The following is a 21,202-nucleotide window of genomic DNA, read 5'->3' as shown; positions in this document are numbered from 1 at the left end:
GAGGGAGGCCATGGTGACTGAAAGGAAAGAGGCGTGTGTGGAAGGGGAACGGAGCCTGCCAGGGTCATGGGAGAGAAAGTGGAGTGTGTTTATAAGACTTGGCCCCAGTTTTAAATCCACAGTGACAGTTCTGATGGCTATTTTTGGATGGTGACCATGGCTGCTCTGTGCAGAATGAGTGTGTGAGGAGCAAGGATGGAGTGTGCGAGATGGCTGCCTCCGAGACGGATAACAGTGCAAGCAAGAGGCTTGCATGGCTGAAACCGGGACTAGCAGTGAGCAGAGTGGGCAGTGTTTGGTTGCAAAATGAATGAGGCTGTAGCTACCAGGCTGGTGGGCAGAGGAGGTGGAGGCTCCCATGCAGGAAGGGGTGGATCAAGAAGTGCTAGGGCACTTTCCTTTGCTTTGTTTTGGGGAAGGCTGAGGCAGGATCTTGTTGTATAGTCTTGGCTGAACTGCCTCCTGCCTCAGTCTCCCAGGGGCTGAGATGATAGGCAGGGACCACCACGCCTGGCCTGTGGTTTCTGCAAGTCGCTTTTCGAAAGTGTCTGTACCATTTTTTTGATAGTGGTAAGACTAGGGGAGAACAAGTTGGGGGACTGTGACTCAAGCATCTGTGTGGGGCGTGAGCTCAAACTGAGACTGGCAAGAAACAAGTTGTGTTTCTGGAGAGAGGGCAGGCGGGAGCTCTGCAGACATCTAGAGAAAAGTCAGAACAATTTAAAAAGCAATGCTTTCAGGTTTTACTTAAACTAGCATGCGTTCTTAAAAAACTGGTAAGAGTGCTGCAAGAGGTGGCCAGAATGCTGACAGGGGTGGGACCTTCCGTGTCTCCACGTGATGGGCACTCTGGTCTTCTCATAGACAGTGCAGGTGCACAGGGAACATCTTTGCCATTTTGTCCAATATCCCTTGCAGAAAAGTTTCTAGAAATGGCTAGATTTGCTGTTGCTGTTGTTTTGTTGTTATTTTTGTGTTTCGAGACAGTGTTTGTCTGTGTAGTCCTGAATATCCTAGAATTCACCATATAGGCAAAACTGGCCTCAAAGTCACAGAGATTCTCCTGCCTCCTTCCTTTGCCTCCCAACTGCTAGAACTAAAGGCGTGTGCCACCACACCTGGCACTGAACTGAGCAAATAGTGAACGATCAATAAATGCCTATCAGATTTATCAGAATGATTTGTCATTCTTACCACAACCACCATCACCGCCATCATCATCGTCAAGTCAAAGGCTTTCAAGTAAAGTTGCATCATAACGTGACTCAGAATTCAGACCTTGGAGTCACGGTCACAAGCCTGGTTCCATTTCTGACTTTGCTCTTTACAGATCATGAGACTCTTGACCCTTTTGTTTCCTCATTGAGTAACACATGAGAGACATCCCCCTGCCCCCAAGCTCTGTGGGGGAAAGAGAGGCTGTCAGAAATGGAGCTGGGTTTCAGCCTCTCCTCATTCGCCCCGTGGTGGCCGGCCTCATTCTCACTAACACTGTCTAAACCATCATGGGGCTGCATCGCACATCATATGCACAAGTTATTGTCCATTAACGTCTCTTAGTGTTTAAATTGTGCGTTCTTACTTCTGATTTAGTATCTTTTTATGTTTTGCCCATTTCTGTGTTCTTGTATATCAAAACTGTCATATTTGTTGCGTGACATTTTCCTTAAGGGAAACATCAACGTATCCAGTTTGCTGAGTAAGATGGTTTCGTGAGCTATTTCTGTCGACTGTAGCAGGCGTATGTACTAAGCTGCAGGAGCACCGGAGGGTTGGATTCAGGGAACATGAGCTGGGATCTGATGGACAAGTGATAGAAAAGGAGATCTGGGAAGGATGTCCCCGGTGGAGCAGTGACAGAGGAAGGCAGAGTCCTGTGTGTTTGTTGGACTTGAGTCATGGGCCATAGAGGAAGGGGTGGAAGAAACCTGGGGTTCAGGGAGTGAAGCTGGTAGGAAATGGCAAAGAACTTGTGCCATGCTCCGACTGGGACTTCCTCAGGGCCAGGGAAGACTGACTGTGTGTCCTGGGGGACTTGCCTGGGATCTTGCAGCAAATGAGGGCTGAGAGGGCCTCAGCAAGCCTGAGCCTGGGCATTTCTTATTTCTCCAGTACCAGTGTGACAGCAAAGGAGACAGTAATTATGTTGTCCTTAAAATGAGACTGGAGTAGTGGGGAACCATTCGGCATGTGATTGGAGATTCTCGGGGCTTACTTACCCACGATCCTTAGGATGGATTACATAGGGAGTGAAGAGATGAATTAGAACATTTAAGAGTAAGGTTTTTGTTGAACTCCACAGGGACAGGCTATTCCCTATGTCTGGTCTCAAGGAGCTTCATATAAAGGACACAGGCCCACATTGTAATATGGCTGCCAAAGTAACAGTGTAATAATTTGGGTAATAATTTGTGCATTTTATCTGTAATTATTCTTTAGACTAAAAGAGAATCTTCCAATTTTAATACCCCTGGAGGACAGGACTGTTACAGTTTCCTCCCTAACCTGTATCTGTTCGTGTCCCATGCGTTACCACCGTTGTCGTGTTCATTTGTACCCTGAAATTGCCGGTGTTACATGTGTTCTGTTGAGTTAACTTACTGGGTTTTTTTGGCATCTTCCTTACCACATGTGCTGGATTTGCTCTTCTACACATTGTTTTCCTTCCATAGCCTTAATGGCGGGCTTCTTTTATCCAGCACATTCATGAAAGATGTCACACACACACACAGAAATCTGTCACAGTTGTTTATCCCTTCTGTCCTGCTTGGCATCATTAACTAGCCCTCCAAGTAAGCTGGTCAGCTGGTAAAGGGAGTCTTTAGCTCTGTTTATTGAGAGTAGTTGTCTGGTTCTCAAACACCCTTGGGACCTTAGGGAAGATCTCATTCACCTAAGAGACCTTATGTCTTTTCCTGCCTCTTGGTCTCCTAGTTCAAGAGTTTGTCAGGTCAGGGGTACAGCTGGCCACTGTGACCCAGTCTCTCTTCCAGATCAATACTTTCTCAATACTTTGTGCATGTAGTCAAACTCATGATCAATATCAGGCCTATGGATGCCTGGGGTGTAGATCCCTGCCACTCCAGTGCTTAATCCAGATCCTCAACTCGATGGACTGTACAATCACCTAGAAAGCAAACCTCAGGGGTGCGTGCGTGCACGCCTCTGTGTGTGTGTGTGTGCGCGCACGCGCGCGTGCCTGTGTCTGTTTCCAGAGAAGTTTAAGTGACAGGGCAGACTCGCTGTGAAGGGAGTGATGCAGCACTATGCACTGGTTTTCGTTCAAGTTGGATGAAGCAAAAGGAGAATAGGAGAATTTCAGCTTTATGTTGATTAGCGACAGAATGTGACCAGCAGCCTCCTGTTCCTGCCATCATGAGTTCCCCACCTTGCTGGTCTGACACTCAAACCAGGAGCCAGAATAAACCGGCCCTGCCTTCAGGCTTCTTGTCACCGTCACCTCTTTGGTCACAAACAGTTATGCAATCTGCTTCTTGACAAAATGACCCTCATTGAAGGATTTCTGCCAAATACCAATTGCTTCTAAATCTTTGGGTTTTTTTTTTCTATTCCACTCTTACATTTAAGGTGGAGCAAGCCCTCCTCCCCTTCTCCCTTCCTCCTCCTTTTCCTCTTCCCCTTCCTTCTTCTCCCCTTCCCTGCCCTCTTGTTCTTTTGAAAAGCATTCGTAGTTTAAGCTGATGCCTAGGATTTTGAGGTCTGAGAATAAAAGGAAAACAGAGTTCTTTGGGGGTAAAAGATTTCAGATTCTTGACTAGAAAAGTACTAAAACATTAAGACACATTTAGGACAGTATCTGTGCATTTGAAATACAAATATTAGAACAATTACATTTTAAGATGAGAGGTTTTTTTTTTTTTTTGCCATTTCATTTTCAGGCAGGCTTTTAGCTGTCTCCCTACGAAGTGTTTTGGCCTGGAAGTGTGTTTTGTTTGGCTCGAATTGTGTTGCGGTATTTTCCCCCTAAATGGCATTTAGAAATAAGGAGATTTCACTTTTTTTTCTTTTAAGTAGCAAAGCCCTTCCTCTAATCAAGAATGGGGAAAGCCTGGATAGGCCTCCAGTGTCCGTAGGTGAAGGTGCCTATGCTGTGGACAGCAGCTCTTCATCCCTCTTCCTTCTGAGTCTGTGTGAGACAAGGCAGAGGTTCAGATTTTGAAACACTGGAAGCTCCATAGCTATAGGACGCCCCGTGCATCTCTGGTGGGAAGCAGACCGAGGTGCAGGCTGCGGGCTGCAGCTCACCCCTGCCGCACTACATTGGCTACTCACAGCCACTTTGGCTGTCTGGTTTCTGGGTGTGTTCGCCTTTGCACCTGCTCAGAGAGGAGCTCAACTAATCAAAAGTATGCTCAGAGTCGGAAGGGGACCGCTAAGACAGATTTTTCCATTTCATCCCCTTGGCACAGACTTTCGAATCAGGGTGTGATTATCACGTGCTCGCAGCAGCAGGTGACGAGTCCCCTTGTATAGCATTAACTCAACAAGGTGGAAGGAGAGCACGGTCTGCCGCTGCTGGGTGCTCGAGGTAACTGACAAGGTGCCATAAGAGGACAGCCCCTGTAGGGTTGTGTTTGCTTCCTTTGTTCTTTGTTCCGGGGGCACGTAAAGTAAGGACAACCTTGAGTCAGAGGCCCGCCATTCGAGAGCTAAGACCTAACCGTCCAGCTTTGTCTTTGGTCTTGTCCCTGCTGCCACCATTTTAGTGACAGTAGGTGCTGGAGCCCTGGACTTCGGCCCTTGTGGATTTCACAGTTTGGTGTGGTGTTCCCGAGCTGAGATTTCCCAGCCCTGCCTCTTAGCTGTGGGGCCTCCCTGTACCTGGGTGTCTTACTCTAACTAGGGAGGAAAGTGACACTTCATAGAGCTGTCATGAGAATTAAACCCAATAGGGAATTTAAAGAACTTAGAAAAGTGCCTGCCCCTGAATAATGTACATACAGTTCATGCTGTCTGCAAACTCAGAGTTCCTCTTTGCCTGGCAGAGATAGCCAGAATCAGCATCGGAAATGCACAGAATGATTGCGTAATAGCATTTTCCTCCCAGAATTCCTGCAGCCCTTTATGAGTGGGTTTAATCTCTGTATTTAGAAAAGAAACTAACAGCAATTTGAGCTAAGGTTGTCATTTTGTTTCTAAATGTATGTGTTTACCTCACTCTCTGGCATGTAAAGGAGCCGTGGGGGAACAGTTGAGATACCTAAGTCCTTACTAAGAACTTCGTTTGAATACATTTGGTCCAGTTGTTAAATAAGTCTTGAATAGAAAGTGCTCTTAGATGTAAAAGGGTCATAAGGCAATGGTCTGTTCAAGGAGTTTAAAAATCAATAGGAAAGAAAGTAGAAAGAGGGAGAATATTATCTCTATATTTTGTGAAAAACATGAAAAATGAATATTAAATTACAGGTAGTGCTTTGCTTGAGATAAGAGGGTTAGCTTCAGAACCAAGAAGCATCCATGACCCTACAAAAGAGAGGGTGGAGGAGATTGTGGGGTTAGCTTCAGAACCAAGAAGCATCCATGACCCTACAAAAGAGAGGGTGGAGGAGATTGTGGTGTGGACATTACATTGTAACTTTGGCTATAGTATCAGTCCTGTGGGTGGGCCAACCTCCTGCTGTTTTCTCTGGAGCTGGAAAGAAAGGGCTGGAGAGAAGGGGGAGGAGGGGGGATGGAATGGAGAGAAGGAGATGGAGGAGGGAAGGGGATGGAGGGGAGAGTGGGAGCTGCAGCTTCTGGGCAAAGCCCTTCATCTCACGAGAAAGGTCCTAGTTGGAGACATGAAATGAATTAAAAGATGAATTAAGTCACCTATGCTAGAAGTGGTGGGGGTCGTGGCCAAGGAAATTCGAGGAATTGAGGATGGGGAAAATAAGGGGTGTTGGGGAGTAAAATTGGTGATTAGATGGGAAGGACGAAGAAGAAGTCAAGAGTGACTGTCTTGAGCGATCCTGAATTGGCCCGTGGCCTGAGGGAACATGCCTGGGGGGAAAGTGAGTTTCCTTGTGTTTCCTTTGGAGTTTTGAGGACTCCAAGGCATCCAAGTGCATATGAAGCATCCAAGTATTTTTTTCACATTTCTTGGGAGCCTACTTGAGTGGATTTTGTGTAGATAAGCGCACACTTGTCTGGTAAATGGTTAGTCTGTAGCTGGGCAGGGGCCAATTCTGTGAAACAGATTTGGAAGTCATTAGCGTATGAGTGGTGGTTGAAGCCACAAGAGTGGATAATACCCAGTGAGGGAAAAAGAGTGCGAAGAGCCAGCATCACCAAGCAAGCTGAGGAGGAGCGCTCCCTGCTGGTGTCAGGAGCCAGCAAGGGAAGGGGCGGATTTAACACCTGCTCTTGGCATTTGTGGTACTGATGGGGTAGCTGAAAATGTCACCTTGATGTCGCCTGTGGGGGATTCTGCACCTGACAGTCCACAGTCAAAACACAGGTTACCAAAACCATTGTACAAAATGACTTTGAGACTATCCAGTGCGTGGACTGTATAAAGTGTAAAGGAGGTTTGGGTTTGGGCTCCCTTCTTTGAGGTAATTCATTGTACTTATGCAAGTACCAAGGTGCAAAAGAAAGAACAGTCCAGACTCTCAAGCACTTCTGGTCCTAGCAGGTTCTAGCAGGTTGGATGAGGAGGACTGGACCTGTTCTAAGGAACTGCTCTGCTCTTGGTTGTTTTGAATGTGAGCCTTTCTCAAGCTTTCTTACACAGTCACATCACTTGTAGGTAGGATGTTCTTTGGGTTATTTATTCGCTTGTTTCTTTAATTGTTTGTTAATGTGTGTAGGTGCACACACATGGGTATGCATATGGAGGCCAGAGGTCAACCTCTGGTTTTACTCCTCTAGGGCCATCCTGGCCTCCTTGCTTTTTGAAACAGTGTCTGTCTCTCACTGGGACCTGAGGCTCACAGATGAGGCTAAGCTGACTGGCCAGGCAGCAAGCCCCAGGCGCCTTAGTGTATTTGCCACCCTCCACCCCCAGCAATGAGAGCATAAGAATGCCTCGTCGTGCTCAGCTTTTAAGGGGATGTCAGGAGTTGAACTCAGGTCCTCGTGCTTGCCTGACATGTACTTTACTGACTGAGCTGTCTTCCCAGCCCTGGGAGTTTAGTAATAGAACATCTCACTCCTGTAATAAACGAAAGTTCATTGTTTACTAGTTAATTATTACTTATTGAGTCACTCCTAGAGCCTTGCCGACATGAGTGATGAGTGAACAGACATTGCTCTTGAGGGGGAGAGAGCATCCATCCCTGAAAGGCAGGAAGAATAGGGAACATCATAGAAGATACTGCAAGGGATGCCCATAGGGGCCATGGTTGTGGGGAGGCACTGAGCCGTTGGATATTTAGGGAGCTACTGTGGTGTGGGAGAGGCCTATAGCCAAGCATCTAGAAGGGTCTTGTTCATCACATGAACCCAGCTGTGTGTGGAGGTCCTGAGAAGCCTTCAAAGGAGTTTTGAGCGCATTCTTGTTTTGGTATTCTGGAGTTGACGCTTTTGAATTAACAGAAGGGCCTCAGTGGAATGAAAAATGGCCAACTTGGCATGGAAGATCTTGAGAAATAAAAATCTTGAAGACATGTACTAAAAATTGTTCTTAGGCAACTGAGATAAAGTAAGACAAGAAATAAAAAAATATTCTGTTTAAATCATAGGCTAGCATGTTCTTGGGGGGGAATATTCTACATTCATTCACCATGGTGGATGTTTTTTATAACATAGCAAAAGTTAAATTTCAATATTGTTGTCCTGCCTGCAGGATGCTGATTAAAGTCTGATACAATGGACTCCCTAAGTACTCTCATGCCTGGAGTATTTTATTAATGTTTTCACAATGACCTAGTCAGAAGTTACCTTACAATTCAAAATTGCTAGGTCAAAACCCACTTAGTAGGTATTTATGACCTAGAACTTCAGTAACAGATTGGAGAAGTCATGCGTGTCAATTCAAAAGGAAAAAGAATGTGGAAACGGAATAGTGTCAGGCTGAGATTCTTAGAGTTGGTAGGCAGGCACCGATAGCCCTGTTAGTTGACTTTGGTGCCTGGGGTGTCCTGGTGTAAGGTGTGGGAACCACGCCTCTAATGTCGCTCCCTGTGTGTGGGCAACACTTGGGATATAATATGGCCTAAGGATAAGAACAGCCTGTGGGCCTGTCATTATGCTTATGGGCCGGACATTGTACCTCTTTGACAGGGGTGTGACTATGGAAACACAGGGGCTACCCTTTTTGCAGGGACTCAGTCGTGACAATGAATACGTCACTCTTCCTGCCAGGAGTTTTGTAAAAATGGCACGAGGAGAATGCAGAGGGAATTCAGCGAAGAACAAGAGGTCCATTGGCTCGAGAGTTTAGTTCTGGTGAAGCCTAGCATGAGATCCACGCTGGGCATGGAGTGTAGTTTTGAGTCATGTTTTCCTCAGCACCCTTCTCCTCATCTCTACTTCTCCGTTTCCCCTCGCTCACTCTCCCTGCCCCATTTTTGCAAACTTTGTTCTTCAGAACCCTCCAAAGAACACGTCATGGAAGATGGACCTTTGGAGGCTATTGACGGTGCTTTTTTTTTTTTTTTTTTTTTTTTTTTTTTTGGTTTTTCGAGACAGGGTTTCTCTGTAGCTTTGGTGCCCGTCCCGGAACTAGCTCTTGTAGACCAGGCTGGCCTCGAACTCCCAGAGATCTGCCTGCCTCTGCCTCCTGAGTGCTGGGATTAAAGGCGTGAGCCATCACCGCCCAGTGACGGTGCTTTCTATATCCACAGTCAATAGTTCAGTCTTTCTAAATGAAGTCTGAAAGCAATCATTTGTATTTTAAAAAGTGTTCTTTTAATTTTCAGTGCTGAGAAGTTCGATGTGTGTTGCCACCAGTCTTTCTGGAAACATGTCCAGGTGTCTCCTGCACGCTGTCACCTGAGCATACACCTGGAGGCTGTCCTGTCCTGTCCCTGTGGTAACAGGGCAGGGTGTATGTACAGACTCACTCCATGAGCTCCACAGAGCCGAGTCTCTGCATAGAGAGTACTAGAGCAGGAGGGCAGCCACCCCCACCCCCACCCCACACCCCCTCACCCCCGCTTGGGTGCCTTGTGACCGCTGTGACTGGCTAGTGCTCCTTTCTGCCTTCCTGTGAGTCCAAGCTCAGGGTACTTTCTCCTGTCATCCACAAGGGAGTATCTCACTGTGGTGGAGGTAGAAGATGCTTCTGGGCAGGAGACTCCCTGGCTGGGACTGAGCAGGTGTTCTAAATGCTTCCCGCAGTACCAGGGTCAAGGGCCTACAGGCCCACTGCACACACGATGCCAGCAAGGTATGGGCATGCACTCCAGGCACACTGCTTCCTCTCCCCCTCCCCCCCCCGCCGCCTCCCAGATAAAAACAGGAGAAACAAACCAACTAAACCAAGTCTATTAGGACCATAGCTGCTGGCTTACGCTTTCCTTTTCTCTGTTCGTTTTTCTCATTAGCCTCAGCAGTGAGTCCAAAACCTCACGAACCTGGAGCCAGAATCCGCAGTGTGAAGGGCAAAGCAAGGCAGACTAGATGTGCATACAGACCCACTATATTCCTGGGAGGGAGCTTGAGGCTTGGGTCACTTTAAGGACTGTGCAGTAAGGGCAATACAGACTTTCTTCTTTCCATGTCGATACAATGACTTGTCTTAAACAGAAGGGTGTAAGAACATTTTAAAATCTTTTAAGATAATTATATTATTCATAGGTATCTAGAATTCTCCAGAAATAGGAATCAGTTGCCTATCTTCAAAACTTCTAGTATTTCATAAGAAATCCCAGATTCCTATCCTATCTTGAAAATCTAATGAATTTAGCACACCATGCCTCCCAGCTGCTTCCTTTAAGCTACCTGGAGACTGCAGTTCCCACCTGCCTGCCCATATGCCGTCTGCTTTGACCAGCAAATACTTGCAGTAACCCTATGGCTGCTTCAAGAGGTAGCTGTCAGAACTAGCACTCTGAACTTTGCAAATTAGCTCCTGAAATACTGTAAGAATTTGTTCTTCTCTTAATAGGGGTGGGGGTGGGATGGGGGTGGGGTACCACACAGGTCACAAAGTAAATTCTAATAGTGGTTGCTTCTGGCAGAAGTGAGGAGAGAGATGTTTCTTCACATCATTTTTATCTGGGAAAGCACTGGAAGGTTCTAGGCATGCTATAATTCTGATCCTTGTAAGTCTGGGTTGGAAGGGAAGTTGAGTGTGTTGTTAGCATCTTGTGATGGTGTCCACACAACTTGATCCCAGTGTTCTAAGTGAGTGTGAAGACGAAGGAAGCCTTCTTTATCACCCTGCCTGTTTTAAGTTGGGCAGGCCTTGTTGATGCCACGCTGGTTCCTCTCTGCTGGATCACCTCGTCCTGAGGCACAGGAGTCCACAGGAGGTGGCTTCCCCTGGGCTAGGTCTGTGCCAGCCAGCTACCCACCCTTCAGCACTGCTTGCTCCTGTTGGCGGGAAAGGAGCATTGCCGCTGAGCCTTCAGAGTCTGCTGGGGCCGGTAAACAGCACTTGCCTCTGGGCTATATAGGTGGAAGCTGAAGCCAGAGGGATTAAGTGATTTGCCCTCAGTCACACTGCTAATTAGTAATGGAGCCAAGATTAGAGTCCCTGTCTGGCAGCACCTGGTCCTGAGCCCTTCCTTGGCCACCCCCTCCCAGCCCCTCTCATCCCTTCTTCCTGGCATGGCAGTGCAACCTGAGTTTCCCTTCTAGAATAACCCTAAGCTGGTAGTGAGGCATTCTCCTAACATATGTTGAGCCATTTGGCGGGTATAGTTTGTGCTGATTTGAGCCATTCCGGCACAGCTATGTGATTCTGTAACCTCAGCAGCGGGTGTTGTGGACATTCCATGAATACATTTTCATGCTAATAAGCGAGCTCGGTGACATTGGAGTTGACAGGCAACTTGTTCACTCACCTAGAAAATAGCCAAACAGGTTAGAAGCCTGTGCTTGTACCTTGAATGTGCTTGGGTTATAATTATGTAAGGTGTCTGAGATTGATCTGTGTGTTTTTCACAGTGTTTAGCTATAGCCAAGGAGAGAGTGTTTCTTTTGCTGTCAGTGACAAAAGTGTTCTCTTGCGGGCTTTGGTCACCGAGAAGCTAAATCTCTTTTCTCTAGCAGGTCTCCATCTCTCATGCATTTTCTATTTTTGTTTCGTGATTACTCAGTGTTTTAGCTATTTTAATATGGGTGGGGGTAAGAGTGTTGATGGCTCTTGCGGAAGATCAGAGTTCCTGTCTCAGCACCCACTATCATGTAGCTTAAAACTGTCGTGCAGTTGTAGGTCCTGGAGGACTGACACCCTCTCCTGGTATCCTCAGGCAGCCACATGCCTGTGGGAACACACACACACTCACACTCACATGCACAATAATAATAATGATAATAATAAAATAAATCTTTTAAAATATAGCGTCAGTCTAATACCTTTTGTTGTTTTTGTTTGTTTGTTTGTTTGTTTTTGTTTTTCGAGACAGGGTTTCTCTGTGGCTTTGGAGCCTGTCCTGGAACTAGCTCTTGTAGACCAGGCTGGTCTCGAACTCACAGAGATCCGCCTGCCTCTGCCTCCCAAGTGCTAGGATTAAAGGCGTGCGCCACCACCGCCCGGCAGTCTAATACCTTTTTAGCACTGTTTTTTTGCTTCCGATTGCTGCATTCGTGGCATGCCCTCCTTGTTCTTATGGCTGTCCCCTTTGCTCACAGAAAACTTTGTGACGTTTTTGGTTTTCCTTTTGTGTTAACTTTCCAATAAAAAAGAAGAAACGTTGCAAATAAGAAGCACCGCACACTGAAATGAACCAAGGTCTATAGAACTTACAGAAGTCTCAGTGAACTTCTGCACAGTTAGGGAACTCCGTACCCTAGTTTAGAGGAACTTGTAGCATCATATTGCTGTTTTTTTTATTCACTGCAGCAAAAAATTGCAGTCATCCTAGTTGTCCATCAACAGATAAATTGGTGATGAAAACTTGGGGTGCCTGAATGCGTGTGTGTGTGTGTGTGTGTGTGTGTGTGTGTGTGTGTGTGCGTGTGTGTGTGTTTGTAATGGAATACCATTTTGTCGTAAAGAAAAAGGTAATCTTTAGAATTTTGCTGCTTTCCATGTTGGCCTTGTTTCTTCTGGAATAATTTTTGTTCTCCCATTCTCCTGAGCCTCTTTAACGTTTTAGACATTGTTCATATGTTTTAGGTCCTTGGTTTTTTTGTGCAGTGTAAAGCTGGGTGGGCACTGTTATGTCTGACCAGACGGTGCAGTGGAGGGTCTTGTCGGCTGTCAGATATGTCTGTTGGAAAATGGGAAGGAGCGTAGCTGCTCCAGTGAACCAGCGGAAAATGGGAAGGAGCGTAGCTGCTCCAGTGAACCAGCAGTAGAATCAGCCAGGTTTGTGCGAGCCGCCCTGGCTCTCCCTGGACAGGGTTCTGTTTTGTGGGAGGAGGCTTCTGTTTGTCACGTGGTGTGGAAGCGCTAGTGCTCTGCTAAAACAGATCTTTGAGTCCTTTAGTTTGTACCTCTGCTCTGGTTGCCTGCTTCTTCGTGCACCCAGGGATGCGTTGGGTAGCCACTAAGACTAGGAGTCATTCTTGTTTTCTCTCTCCCCCACCCCCCACACAATACAATAAACAGATAGCTTGACCATGAGTTTTGCACATTTCAGCTGCTTTGCATGTGCTTATAATTCCTTGCTTCTCATAATGAACTTAGTAGGAAAATGCATTTGCACCTCAGCTTTGCAGAGGGGTGCCTAGGCACAGGTTGGTTGGGGTCCCTTTGAGTATATTTGGGGCCGCACAGAAAGTGGGATACCTAGAGCTCAAACCTAAGCTGTGTTTACATCAGTCCGTGCATTGGTTAGCTTTCCTCTGTTAGCAGTGCTGGGGTGAAGTGTGGAGATGCATGTGTGTTCAAGGTAATCTTGAACGGGAAGCCTACCCTGTTGTGGGGCTGCATCAAAAGCTGCTTGCAGATGCTGCTTTGAGGTACTTGCTTTTGATGTCTGAGAGCCAGAGCAGCCCAGCTTGGCTTCTCCACCCAGGAGAGCGCAGTACCCTTCACTGTATGTCCTGACAGCTTCTGGTGTTGTGCACCCTGAGGGAGGTGTGTCATCTGAGCCATTTGGACAGCCCCTGTGTTCCTCTCTCATCCTAGGACTGACGGCACAGCACAGACCATGGGTGTTTACTCCTGGTGGAAGCAGCCATCCTGGATGGTGGGTAGTCAGAGAAGGAGAATGACTCCAAACTTGCTGTGGCTCCTGTCGGCACTCACGCTTCTGCATCTGACCGTGCAAGCAAGTAGTCTGAAGAGGGGTAAGTACGGAAGCCTTGCAGCAAATGAGCAAGCTGGTTTACTTTCCACTCTAAACTAGTCCTGTTTCTCTGCAGTCTTTTTCCTCTGTGTTTTTAGTTTCTTTTTAAAAGCCTCTTTACCAAAGGCAGATCAAAATATTCTTTTACCCTATACAAATAATAATGCATAATTTTCAGACAATGATATGCATTCCTTTAGGATACAGTTCTCTGAGTTTTGACAATGTGCAGTTGCTAAGCCAGGCACCATCAAGATCTGGCTGCGATCCAGAGCACAGAAAATGCCCACTGTGTCCCGGTAGCCAGCCCTTCCCGCCCCGCCCAGCCAGCAGTGCAGCTCTCTGTCATCCCAAGTGTTGTCACTGAAGGAAGTTTTCTAAACGGAGTCGAAACTCTTTTCGTGTGTTTCTCGTGTCTTATTTAAAACGTTTTTTAGGAATGTTTATGCAGATACTGCTTGGCTCATTTCTGTGAAGGATGCTACTATTCTGCCCATCAACTTTATTTTTATAATGTTTACATAATTAAAAAGATCTCTTCCCCAAGATTACGAAGTAAATAATGTGACTGTGGTAACTGCTGGTTACTACTGTGCACATTTCTAAGGTGTTTCTGATTTTTATGTTAATTTATAATGTGAGACAGCAGTGAGTATCATGCCTGTAACATATAAGATAATGTAATTTTCATGACATTATAGCGTATGAGATAAGTTTTCATACTGTTTTTCCTTCTTCCTTGCTTTCCTCTCCCCTTTCTCGTGTTTCTCTTTCCATCTACCCCCTCACCTTCTATCCTTCCCTTTCCCCCACTTCTCCTTTTTTCCTACCCTTTCCCATCTTCTATGCCCCTTTCCTTTCTTTTCAGCCTCCATTCCAGGGTGGCTTTTCACTGTTGTGGTTCCTATGCCCGTGCCCATATATTCCATCACACAGTGTCATTGTATGGTTGTGGATACAGACTCTTAGGACTGTCATCTTCTGAGCTGTTTCTTTCGCACTGGTTAAGCCCACACATGAGGGAATATTTTCTATAGGCTTGTGTGAGTTCGTGGTGTTTGAATGTAATTTACAATAGTGATTGATTGTTGGTTCCCGTGGAGGGGCAGTCTGGTGCGAACAGGGAAGCAGCCCCAGCTAGGCAGGTTTGTAGATGTGGTATACACCTAGAGCTTTTCTGGAATAATTCTTTTCTCTGGAAGTGAAGAGTTTGCTTGTAATCTAACCCCACTACTACTGCTCTACTACTTGGCTTTTATTAGTTACCTTTTAATTTCAGAAACAAAGCACATCCCAACCCCTCCTCACACACACACACACACGCACACGCACGCGCACGCACACACAGTTTCTTAGTTGACTGCAGTTCTTTGTCCAGGGCTGAAACCTCACGGCTGTCGCTTTTCCATGTTAGCATGCCTATTGGTGTCATGATTAAGCAGCTATGTTGATGAGAACTCATGGCTGTAGCTTCTGACATTTCTAGGAGAAACAGTCTCACAGCGAACCCCTGTTCCTCTGATTTTAAAGTCTTTCCACCCCTTTTTCTGCAGTAATCCCTGAGCCTTAGGTGTAGGAGTTGCTTTGTAAATGTATCTATTAACACTGGGTTTCACAGCGCTCTTCATTGTGATCATTTGCGGTTTTCTGTAATGGTCTCCAACTATTAGAAAGAGAGGTTTCCCTGATGAGGGATAAGGACTAACTATGCTTCTCTGTGAGCCTAAGGACACATGTTTAGAGTGTAGTTAAGGATTGTGCTGGTTTAGTGAAGTGGCTGTTGTCAGTCGTCCTACATGATCCATGGTTCAGTAGCCCCAGGTAGTTGGCTAGAGTTCCAGGCATGATTTTCCTTTTGTTGAGTGGGTTTGAAGTCCAACTAGAGAGCTGTTGGTTCCTGCCGACATATGAGAGTGGGAGAAATAGCTTTACCCGGGGAAGAGCGTGCCAAGAGACTAACCAGAGCAAATGGTCAGCCCTGAAAACGTACGTAAAGGTAACATTACATGGACTGAGCTGGTTGTACTTATTACTTAGGAATATATAGCCAGATGGTGGTGGCGCACGCCTTTAATCCCAGCACTTCGGAGGCAGAGGCAGGTGGATCTCTGTGAGATCGAGGATCGAGAACAGCCTGGTCTAGAGAGAAATTTCCAGGACAGAGAAACCCTGTCTTAATAAACCATACACATACACACACACACACACATACATATATGCATACATATATATAAATATATGTAACATACATATGTAGCATACAAATATATGTAACAGCAACTAGCAAGAATTGAAGAGATAAGGGACATAAATTTGAAAGAACAAGGGGAGTATACATGGGAAGGTTTAGAGGGTGGATAGGAAAAGGGTTAGTGATGTAGTCGAATTATAATCTTAAGAAATTTAAAAGTATATTCATTTTTTTTCCATTTTTTTTATTTTTTTTTTTGCATGGGCTCCTCTCCACCAGAGAGTGTGGCATTTATTTTATTTTATTTTTATTTATTTATTTATTAAAGATTTCTGTCTCTTCCCCGCCGCCGCCTCCCATTTCCCTCCCCCTCCCCCAATTAAGTCTCCCCCCAGCCCGAAAAGCAATCAGGGTTCCCTGTCCTGTGGGAAAGCCTGGGATAAAACCAGACTCTCTGAACATAGCGGACAATGAGGACTACTGAGAACTCAAGAACAATGGCAATGGGTTTCTGATCCTACTGCACGCACTGGCTTTGTGGGAGCCTAGGCAGGTTGGATGCTCAACTTACTAGACCTGGATGGAGGTGGGGGTTCCTTGGACTTCCCACAGGACAGGGAAGTATATTCATTTTTAAAACCCACCGAAAACAGAGTTAGAAAAACAGCTAGAAAGTAGCATCCTATGAGTGGGGTCCTTTCTTCGTGGAAGAGGGTGGTCCTCTGTGGCCCCAGTACTTGTCTCGCCGCCGAGACACTGACCCTCAGATGCTGCAGAGAGGTCTTCATGTGTGCTCTGTGCTGCTTTTCCTCCTTTAGGAGCAATTCAGAGTCTGAAATGCACGACCAGCAACATGCAGGTGTGGGACTGCACGTGGACAGAGCCCCCGGGGCTCAGCTCTGGAGCCGTGAAAGAAGTTTGCATTAGAGACAGGTAATGAAACCCTGGAGTTTGCCCGAAGCCATAATCCAGAGCATCCTTCTTGGTTACTGTAGAGTGTGACGGTTTTGTGGTTTTGTTCCGGGGCGTCCAAAGGAGGTTTTCACTCGGTCTTCTCTTTCTTAAAAATTCTGTTTTACATTAGCCTGGATGGAAACAACGTCTTCTAGCCACAGGTTTGTTTCTTCGGTTGTACACAGTATAAAAGTGGAATACCGCCCACAGTGTACTGATCTGGTCAGGGGGCCTTGCGGGTCTAGCCAAACCAGTGTCTGCCTCTGTCAGATTGAAGTCTGTGTCTCACAGAAAATGCCCGCGACAGTGACAGCGATTCCACACACAGGTGTTGACTCTCAGGGAAGTGGTCTGGATGCTGCAGCTCAGGGCCGGCACAGCCATTGATGAGCCTGTCTTTGCCATCTGGTTCCTTTGGCATCTTTTGCCTGGAATCTCATGGTTCAAGGTGATTCATGAGGAGTAGCCCTGCATTTGAAGAAGCGAGCAGGGCAAGAAGGAATGATTTTCTATTTAGAAGACTCCTAAGAAGTCCAACAGAACCCCTAGGCAGACACTGGCTAGATTGTCTCAGATGTTAATAAGTCCGGCTCCTCAAGAGTCTTGGAGATAAATTCGCCTAGCCAGGAGGCAAGGTCCTGTAAACAACGGGTCCATGTTATTAAGGAGGAGACTGAAATGGGCCTTGGGAGGATGGGGAGAGCTCTCAGCATCACCTCATAGCTCGAGTAAATCTTGGGTGGGCATGACGCAAATCTTCCGAAAGTGGAGGCCTACACAGTGTCTCTCCCTTTCCCCTAATCCCAGCAGGACAATGCATTGCTAATCAAAGGAAGGTTCTCCACAAGTCCCAGTTTGCTAACAAGTGGTCCTGATATAAACAGACATAATGTGTTTAAACACAGTCCGCTATGCCCCTTCAGGGTACATTTTCCAAGTATTATTGTAAGCACTGGGATGATTTATCACTTAAGAGGAGTTGGAGGGTGTCGCAGAAACAGTCTTCAAACCCCTATGTTTTGCTCATGAAAATGAAGGACTGTTTTCTGCTTACGTTCGGGCTTAGCTGGGATTTCCACCCCAAACCCCTTTGTGTTTGGAGGTCCTTAGAAGGGAAAAGAAGGGGCGTGGCCTGTGCTGGCTTTTGGGACTTTCTTCCTGAAGTGTGTAACCGTTGACTGCTTCAGGTTTTTCTTTGTTCTCAGAGGGGCAGAGGATAGTCTTAGCTCTAGTCCTGGGAGGGGATCCTGGAACTCTGGGTGGGTAATGGATGGCGGATAGCTGCGGTGTGGTACACTGGGAAGAAACTTAAGTCCTGCTCACCAGGGCCTCACAACGAGTCCCCGCAGTAACTGTGGGCGGCTGGCTGACTGAAGTGTCAGGTAACTTACAAGGGAGCAGAGACCGCGGAGTGTGACAGAAGACACAAGCGCCATCTCCTTTGCGACCAGAGAGCAAGACTTTGTAGCCAAGATGAATCAATGAGATGGTGTGGTTTGGAGAATTCCGATGGTTTAGGGTGTAAGTTAAAGAAGCGAGCCTGGAGGGTCAAGCCCAAAGTCCTAAGCAAATGTTGAGCGCGAGTCCTGCTCAGGCCTGGGTGAGGGCTACGGTGCAAGAGGCCAAGTTCTTAGTAGTGAAAATAAGAATGGGAATATGGCCCACAGGGAAGCAAAGGGCTGTGAAATCAGAGCGGAGAATCACGGTGGTGTGCAAGACTCTTTGGTCCAGAAGGGACTGGAAGCCCTTCCAAAGCCAAATGATGAAATTTTGTTACAGAAAACCCTAAGTCGAGGCAGAGCTGTGGGGAAGGAGAGAAGGTATGTGCAGAGGGACCACTGTGTCTAGTTTGACATCTTCCACCGGCCTCTGCTGAGCCTGCCTCTAGCATGAGGCGCTGGGTGTTGATGTTCTGTGCTGAAGGGAGCAGCCTGTGGAGCTGAGGCTGCTCTGGCCAGGTTGAGGAGGGATCGGAGCAGTGCTAAGACCTCTGCTCGCTCTGTACTTTCTGGCAGTCTGGTTACTCCCCAAACCCCACCATTACCATTAGCTCCTCTTTGTTCGGTCTTAGCATATAGTACAACAACCCAATGTTACACAGAGGCGTATGGCGTTGTCTACTGCTTATTGTGCTGAATCAGGCTTTTATGAGCATGGCGGTCTTTTTATATGCTATTTAAAGTTCTGTTTCTTTCATTACAGGCTCCGTTCTTGTCATCGATTAGAGACAACAAACATCAAAATTGCAGCCCTTTCACCTGGTGATCATGAAGTAACAGTAAATTACCTGAATGGCTTCCAAAGTAATTTCACCCTGAATGAAAAAGATGTTTGTAAGTATTTAAAAGAAATTTTTGCTTTATTCATTGTTAACCTTGGCAGTTGATTTTTGTTTTCGAGACAAGAACTTGCCATGTAGCTCAGGCTGGCCTTGAGCTTGTGATTTCCAGCCTTAGGCTCAGAGGATTCAGGTTAGAGGTGTGCGTCCCCAAGCCGCGTGGAAGTTAATTGTGAATGGAGTGAAATCACCGTTAGTTCCGTGGTGCTGGGGAACTGGCACGAACCTATGATTATTTGAATTTCATTTATGTTGCCACTTTCATTCACTTAGCGTCCTTGCTGAGGAAGGAGGCAAATGTGTCTTCCAGTCAAAGTAGATGAAGCTGAGGTTCCCCCCCTCACGTGGTTACTAGCCTAGCGCCCTTCGCCTCCATTCCTTCCTGTGTCCCGACATTTCTCGGGTGTGCTTTGTTCTCGGACTGTAGCCTGACTGCCCCAGAGGTGACCCCCTCCCACTGTTCACCCACACTTGGGCATGCTGCGGTTCTTTGTGGCAATTTCCCTCAATTGAATTCACGGCCCAGTGTGTAGTTAGATGTTTACCTCGTGTCTTCTCCACAGGAAGTGTGTTCTTTGAAGGAAGGGGCAGGGACTTTGTGTTCTGCCCTGTGCACAGGCATTTGGCCAGAGTCTCCTAAGTGAACATCTAGGACCTTGGCCACCAGTCTACAGGAAGGACAGAGGCAACCCAGGGAGACAGAGATGGAACTTGGCGTTCATGGGTGTCTCACATGGGTGGCTAAGAGGTTTGTTAGTGTGTGACCTGTGACAGAGTGGCGTCATAATAACGTGACGAACCTTATAAGGTTACTGACTTAGAGGCAAGGGAAAGAAAAGGAAGTTAACTGTGATTTGTTCAGTTCCATGGAGTGGTTATATGTCTTGGGGAAGATCTATGTCAGCCTAGGTGTTTGAAAGAATAATAACGAAGAGACTGTCCAGACACAGTCTTACCCGATGGCTGGATGAAGGAGGTAAAGCACTGGCCATGCAGACCTGACAATTTCATGGTGGAAGGAGGGAGTAGATTCCACAAGCTGTCTCCTGACCTGCACATGCTTGCTGATCTGTGTGTGTGTGTGTGTGTGTGAGGGGGGGGGGAGCGGTTGGGTGGGTGTGGTCTCTAGCTGGGTCATTTTGTCAATTTAAATTCCTTTCTGTATGGATATTTCTGAGTCTTTGAGCTCAAGTTAAAATTGTCCTCAGATGTCTGTTTTAGTTCAAAAGACAGGCAGATTGCAGCCCATGGGGCCCCTGAGCAGCTCGCTCTGCTATTATGCAGAGAAGGGAAGTTACAGTGGGTTTTTGTCTCTTAAATCCTTTCATTTGTAATCATGGCCTTCACCATCTTTCAGTGGAACAGGGATGGTGACCTGTGTTTTGCAGTCACCCAACTGCTAAAGAGTAAATTACATGGGTTTCTGAAGAAAGGAAGGATCTTTTCTTCTTTCTTTCTTTCTTTCTTTCTTTCTTTCTTTCTTTCTTTCTTTTTTTCTTTTCTTCTTTCTTTCTTTTTTCCTCCTTTCTTTTTGCTATACATAATTAAATGTTTTATTTAAAAATACTTTTTTATACAATGTATTTTGGTCGTCTTTCCTCTTCCCCAAGTTCTTCCAGATTCCTACTACTCATCCTAATTCATGCTTATTTGTTCTCTCTCTGTCTGTCTGCATGTCTGTCTCAAGCAAAAATCAAACAAATAGAAGAAAAAAGAAATCAAAACAAAAAACCCTAAAGACACAGAGGCCATTCTATTTCAAACAACCATTCCTGGACCTGGAGCCTACTCTGGGATGTGGTTGATGTACCCAGGGCCACCTCCTTCCCATTCAGTATCAATTGCAAATAGCTTCTGGATTAGGAGTGGGGCTTGGTGTTCTCTTCCCCTGCCACCCGGATTCTGTCTGGTTTGAACCTGGGCAGATCTCTTGCGTGCTTTTCACAGTCTCTTTGCGTTCATACACGCTGCAATTCTGTCTTGTCTGGAAGATGGTGTTTTCCTCAAGTCAGCCCGCCCTCTCTTCTTACAGTCTTTCTCCCTCTTCTTCTTTTTTTTTTAAATATTTTTATGGTTTATTTAACTTTATGTGCATTGGTGAGAAAGTGTCAGATCCCCTGGAACTGGATCTTCTGACAGTTATGAGCTGCCATGTGGGTGCTGGGAATTGAACCCGGGTCCTCTGGAAGAGCAGTCAGTGCTCTTAACCACTGAGCCATCTCTCCAGCCCCTTTCTCCCTCTTCTTTTGCATAGATCCCTGATTCTTGTTGGGAGGGCTTTGATAAAGGCATCCCATTTAGAATTGAGTGCTCCAAAGTCTCTCACTCTCTGAACATTGTCCAGCTGTGCGTCTCTGTGTTAATTACTCT

General features: G+C 46.4%; 1 protein-coding gene across 2 annotated transcripts in view; it reads left to right on the top strand.

Moving 5' to 3' along the window:
- Window positions 1-21,202, top strand: part of Lifr (LIF receptor subunit alpha) — a 66,836-nt gene that overhangs the window by 11,602 nt on the left and 34,032 nt on the right. For both annotated transcript variants that reach the window (XM_075975938.1, XM_075975937.1), the window contains exons 2-4: window positions 13,190-13,350; window positions 16,359-16,473; window positions 18,697-18,827. In XM_075975938.1, the coding sequence (XP_075832053.1) occupies window positions 13,212-13,350; window positions 16,359-16,473; window positions 18,697-18,827 (385 nt within the window). In that variant the 5' untranslated portion in view covers window positions 13,190-13,211. The remainder of the gene's footprint in view (window positions 1-13,189; window positions 13,351-16,358; window positions 16,474-18,696; window positions 18,828-21,202) is intronic.

The sequence above is a fragment of the Microtus pennsylvanicus genome, chromosome 6 (assembly GCF_037038515.1).
Source record: "Microtus pennsylvanicus isolate mMicPen1 chromosome 6, mMicPen1.hap1, whole genome shotgun sequence".
Taxonomy (NCBI): Eukaryota; Metazoa; Chordata; class Mammalia; order Rodentia; family Cricetidae; genus Microtus; species Microtus pennsylvanicus.
The sequence above is the reverse complement of the archived record's forward strand: the minus strand, read 5'-3'. Positions and strand labels throughout refer to the sequence as shown.